This window comes from Periplaneta americana, chromosome 6 (genome assembly GCF_040183065.1).
Source record: "Periplaneta americana isolate PAMFEO1 chromosome 6, P.americana_PAMFEO1_priV1, whole genome shotgun sequence".
Taxonomy (NCBI): domain Eukaryota; kingdom Metazoa; phylum Arthropoda; class Insecta; order Blattodea; family Blattidae; genus Periplaneta; species Periplaneta americana.
In genome coordinates, this window is record NC_091122.1 from 50,296,003 (window position 1) to 50,302,016 (window position 6,014).

Consider the following 6,014-nt stretch of genomic DNA (forward strand, 5'->3'; position numbering starts at 1 on the left):
TTCATAACATTTACATGAAATATGATAAATCAGTTGTCTTTTTCCTTTTAATATAGCAGTTATATGCAGCACATACAACAGGCCTGTTTTTTTTCTTTGTTTTTCGTAGCTCTGGCTCCGTATACACAATATTGTAAGCAGACGAATTTTTACAACGGTGGGCGCTTAGTTCATATCTGCCGTGTTTCGCGGTGGCACCGCAAAGAGCGCTGTACAGGACAACATGGCCAGTCTATATTCTTCTCTTTCTAACTTGTTGCTTCTGACTCATAAGAATTATATATTTGATTTAGGATCCTAAAATTGAATAAGATTATAGACGAAAATATAATACAAAACTTGAATTTAAATAATTGTACCACAGTCTACTATATACTGTCGCGAAGCTCAATATGTAGTAAAAATGCAAACATGGTAGTTGCCCACCACTAGGATCGCTACTATCGCCTCATCATCGCAGATCTCTCTCCTAGTAGACGACAAAATATGTTACACTTTCGTTGTGTTCTTTTGGAAAAATTAACACCTTCCTTCCATTATTGAAATATTAAATGCATAAAGTTAATTTATTATTTTAATGAAGTATATTAAATTCCACCATAAACTCGAAGATATCTGCAAGAAATAGGTTAATATTATTTTTGTTTGTGCAAAGCGAACTGAAATTTACAATAATCGCTTCACTCATTCAAGATTATAGCCATAATTAACTGTGAAACCCATTACCCTTTGCAACAATAATAATGGAAATATGAATTAATGGAGTAACTTATGTGCATCGGTACTTGTAGTGTAGGCTTACGTAGTTAACAAAGTGGATGAGGTTAAGCAATAATAATCACACCAGAATTGGAAACAAAACGTGATTAATAAATTTTATTGTAACGGACTTTTTGTACGCCTCTAGTAAAGTAACAAATAAAAATAACAACAAAATTAACAGCTATAATTAAAAACATATCCTTTGAAGAAAAAAGTAGGCCTAAGCAATAATAATCCCACCAGAATTGAAAATAAAACGTGATCAATAAATTTTACTGAAACAAACTTAATTTTTCTACGTCTCTAGTAAAATATTATTATACCAATTATTGCATTTTAGCCATTAACATTTTCATTGCAACCAATAACGAACATTTCACAAGCATCAATGTGAAATACGCAACGAGCTAGCACTCGATGGAAATACGACACAGTCCAAAGTCGATCGTGGACAGTCTATTGTTTCTAGTTGTTAACCGCTTGGAGCGCTTTATCACGAGATTTGCAAAAAATCACCTCAAGCTTCGTGACTGTATATAGTAGACTGTGATTGTACTGAACGGTCTCAATTAAAAGCATGTTTGCTTTGCACTTGCGACCAATTGCAATGACATCTTTAGGAATTATTGTCATCAACCAAACGTTGGCTATATATAATCTTTGCTTTTTTAAATTTTACAACTCGCAAGCAGTGTTGCCAATGCAATGGTTTTGTCGCTAGATTTGGCGTTTTCTGTGTTAGTTTAGTGGCAAAAATTTGTAAAATTTGTATTGATGATATAGGGATTTAACGGGGATTTTTAGCACTTACACCGGCAAAATAATTTCATTCTACATTGACAATATACCCATTTAGCGGTTTCTGCACTGTTTCATAGCGAGTTTTTAAGAATCGAGTTGGCAGCACTACTCGCAAGAGGCATAGATGTCGGGTCTGTGAAGTTTGAGGCTTATGTACTTAAATAAGATTTTTACTGTGTTAATTAATATATGAAGAAACTGTATTTTTCGTGACCCTGTTAATTGTTATACTAACCAAGGAATTCTTTGAATAGAACAGCAACGGAACGGAAAGGCGGTCATATAAGTCAAAGGAAGTGAGGTTAGGACTTGTGTTCAGCTGGAACTATTAACACCTATTGATAAACTACAGTATTACAATATTAAACATGGACGCAAACGTGGGTGATGTTGTGTTACCAGGAGATTTACTTACAATTACAAATTCAGACAACAGGAGAAAGGCCATTCTCGGGCCTGGTTTGAGACTTAACTTAGATCAAGTTTTAATCACAACTTGTGGTGTTCTAAGGAAGAAAGACCCTAATATTTACTGGGTGGATTGTTATCGAAAGAGGTATATTCCAGCAAAAGGAGATACAGTTGTAGGTGTTGTGGTGAATAAGTCGGGTGATATATTCAAGGTCGATATTGGAACTAGTGAGCAAGCATCTCTTTCGTATCTGGCATTCGAAGGAGCAACAAAGAAGAACAGACCAGACGTTCAAGTTGGTGATATTGTCTTTGCCAAATTACTTATGGCGGTAAGAGATATGGAACCGGAATTGGTATGTGTAGATTCCTATGGAAAAAAGGGGAAGTTTGGTATTCTTCCTGAAGATGGATTCATCTTTTCTTGCAGTCTTAATCTGACACGAAAAGTACTGAACCCAGAATGTCGACTACTTAAGATTTTAGGGAAAGAAATACCACATGACATTGCAATTGGAATGAATGGAAAAATATGGGTGAAAGCAAGATCCGTAAAAGCAACTATTGCCATTGGCAATGCAATATTAGCAGCTGAACTTTTGACAGATGAAGAAATGATAGCTATGTGCGATAGTGTTATTAATTCTGTTGTTGGAATGCAAGATTGACATACATCTAGTAATATGAATAAATTTACTAAATATGAAACTTCGGTATCCCCTACACTACACAGGGAGAGAAAAAGTACTGAAATAATTTTCACATTCCTTGGCCTTATATCACTTAATAATCCCCTCAACTAAACCACTAACCTTGTCACATACTTCGGCTTAATGTCACTTAGCTATCCCCTTATTCAACCAATCTAACCCATAAAGAAACTTATAAATCAGACGGCAGTCCCATGTGTGGTGTGGGGCGATATCGAAGATTGCCTTGACTAATAACTATTTTGTAATTGAATTTAGAAAATAAATTATATTTTCGAAGTAGAAGTCCAATATCAGAGTTCTTAGAAACAGTAATGCCAACATATGGAAACGAAAATGATTAATACAAATGAAAGAATATGCTAAGTCACTTTTCTTAAATTTTTTGAGGGAAACATTTCTTAACTTCAAAACACTGATAAGACATCATTAATTTACATTTTATTTAGTTTGTTACCATGTTACAATGCAGGCTTTTGCCATTCTGATTTACTACACTTTCTGAGCTAGCAGATGGGACCAAAAAACAAAAAGTGACAGCATGTTCTTTCCGTGGACCCTTCTAATACGAAGCACTAAGCCCAGATCTGTGATAGCGATATTTCGATGTTACTGACGATATTAGAGAGGGTTCGATAAGTGATAGGCCTAGGTTGGGGTTTGTGGCAGCATCGAGATCTATGACATATAGCTCTGAGGTCTATGAAAAGGTTAGAGAGTGTTTGATGAGGAGTTAAATAAGTGATGGCAGCATCGAGATCTATGACATATAGCTCTGAGGTCTATGAAAAGGTTAGAGAGTGTTTGATGAGGAGTTAAATAAGTGATAAAACGTACTAGCATTGTGCAATACCAGTATGTAATCACGTTATGGGTAATTATGAATAAGCATCAGCCATACCTCCATCTTTCTGCAATAAAGGTCCAGGGCAAATACTTCCCATTAAAATGTAAAGAAAGACTGACAATATGTCAATCATAAAGAAAACGTAAATTTAATTAAAACAAATGTATATATTTGGTAATGTATGTGTCTCATACCTGTGTTGTGGAAAGATAGCTTGGCTAATGCTTACTACATAATTACCACGTTGTATATTATGCTCTACATGAGGGAGCAGCACAGGAGAAACAGTTTGTATGTGAGAACTTTTCCCGTCAAGCAAGCCCTTTCCTTCTTCTACTTATGCCTCCATCTGTCAGTTGCTGACTAGCAGTTGTGACAGCAGCTTGCAACTTTCACACTTATTCGAGTTATTATAAGATGTATCTGGAAGTGTACGTCAGATTTACATATCAGTAATACTAATAGAACATTTTTTTGTCAGTGTGGTTTATTTATTTCCTTATAAGTGTATTTTATCTGACAAAGTAACACTGGATGAAAACTTACGCAAATTATAGATGAAAGTTCAAATGATGGCGCTGAAGGCAATGTAGAGATTGAATATGAAGCTTGTGACAGTGGCAAGGATCCAAAATACATACCAGAATGAAATTGCAGCTCAAGGAGAAAAAATTAATGGAAGATACAGTAGGAAAGATTGAGGATAATTTTAGAAAAAGAATGGAGAAAGAAAAAAAAGAAGCAAGGAAACGGGAAAGTCACCCAGTATTCTACTACTGAAGAAAAGAAAAGAAAGAATAAAATTGTTTTCTTGTAGTTAGATTTATATTGTTTCTTATTTCCTGTAAATTTATTTTGATATAAGCAGAAATTAGAGACAAAAAACAAAACTAAAGAAACGAAATACAAATTGTATTCATAAATATTTTCTTGTAGTTAGGTCTATGTGATTTTATATTTCATGTAAATAAAAATTAGAAGAAACAAAAAGGAGACCTAAACAAATAAAACTACAAAGAAAGATATAAAAATTATATTCCGAAATGAATATAGAGCGCATAACCACTCTTTTAGCTTATTATGTCATTTTTACGTATCAATAGCAGTAGAGTAATAATACTCAATGACGATAGCATTGAAACAGATCAGGTAAATACTTTGAAATAGGTTATGATACCAGTACTTTATGTTTTACTCGCGATTTTCAAATATATTCTCATATAAATAAACACTTCGTATGGTAATTAGGAAAGTCCTGTAGTAATCAGCACTTAAATGATATTGTAAATAAGATGATACCACAGTCTAGTATATACAATCACGAAGCTTGAGTTGTGAGGGTACTAGGAACAATAGACTGTGCAGGTACTATTTTGCATTGTCTGTAATGAGGCGAAAGTGGTTGGCAACTATCTATGGATGCATATTTACTACGTATTGAGCTTCGTGACTGTATATACTAGACTGTGATGATAGTATATGGGCTTCTAAGTCCATAAAAAAAAAAAGCATATGTAACTTGCAAGAAATCGGGATTTAACCTTCAACCTGTTTAAAATGTCATTTTTCATTACATAATACTGTTCTGTTGTAAAATTATTTGTTAATTCCATAATAAATAAACTTCTGCAGGATATTTTTTTATGATGGTAGGCTTAAGACAGTTGTCCCACTCTTAGCTGATGCAATTATGGTTACCCTGTTTGTAATGGTAGGCTTGCATAAAGTAGCTAAAAATATTCGAATAAGTTCAACCTGCTTAAGGTTTTTCTGTTGGTTTCCTAAGGCTCTAAGACAAATGTCGGGATGAGCCCTGAAACAAATGGGCCAAGGACCTGCATTCATATCCCCATGACCCCTTTAATTACTCTAAATTAATTAATAATTAGATCTATCATAAATTCATAAATCAATCGACCTATCTAAAAGCCAAATTGGCTGGTCTCTTATATTGAGACAACTCATCCTGCCTAAGGTATTTCCGTGGTTTTCCTAAGGCGTTAAGACAAATGTCGGGATGAGCCCTAAGAGAAATGGGCCACGGACCTATATGCTCTTCGCCATAAGTTCCCCTTTTTCTAACAAACAACTTAATGCCCTAGTTTAGAGTCTATAAAATTATGAAATACGTGTGCAACGTCACTCATGTAGTCACAATGCGAAAGGACAGGGAACCTTTCAATTTGCAGATTCAGAATTCACGGCGTCTCTCCTGGCGGTCTTCACCTGCCTTGTCATCGAACAACAGACGACAGAGTCTTCTCGACTCCTCCTGCACTGCGAAATGACACAGTTCATTTCAATGTGCAGATTTACACCAGCCATCTCCTCCTCGTCCCGTCCTGTTATCACTTTGATCACATTTCCGTCCCCCTCGCATATGTGGTATCTAAGAGGTTATGTCCATTTTCGGTTTTCCCCTTCAAAATTTTCTAGAGCTCCTTCAGTGGAGCAGCGTAACCCAGAGTGAGACTAGTGGCCAA

General features: G+C 35.2%; 1 protein-coding gene across 1 annotated transcript; it reads left to right on the forward strand.

Annotated features, from left to right (window-relative positions):
* The first annotated feature begins 1,511 nt into the window (after window positions 1–1,511).
* On the forward strand, window positions 1,512–2,969 carry Rrp40 (exosome complex component Rrp40). The gene has a single exon (XM_069828087.1). The coding sequence runs from the start codon at window positions 1,932–1,934 to the stop codon at window positions 2,640–2,642; it is 711 nt and encodes a 236-aa protein (XP_069684188.1). The 5' UTR covers window positions 1,512–1,931; the 3' UTR covers window positions 2,643–2,969.
* The last annotated feature ends 3,045 nt before the right edge of the window (window positions 2,970–6,014 follow it).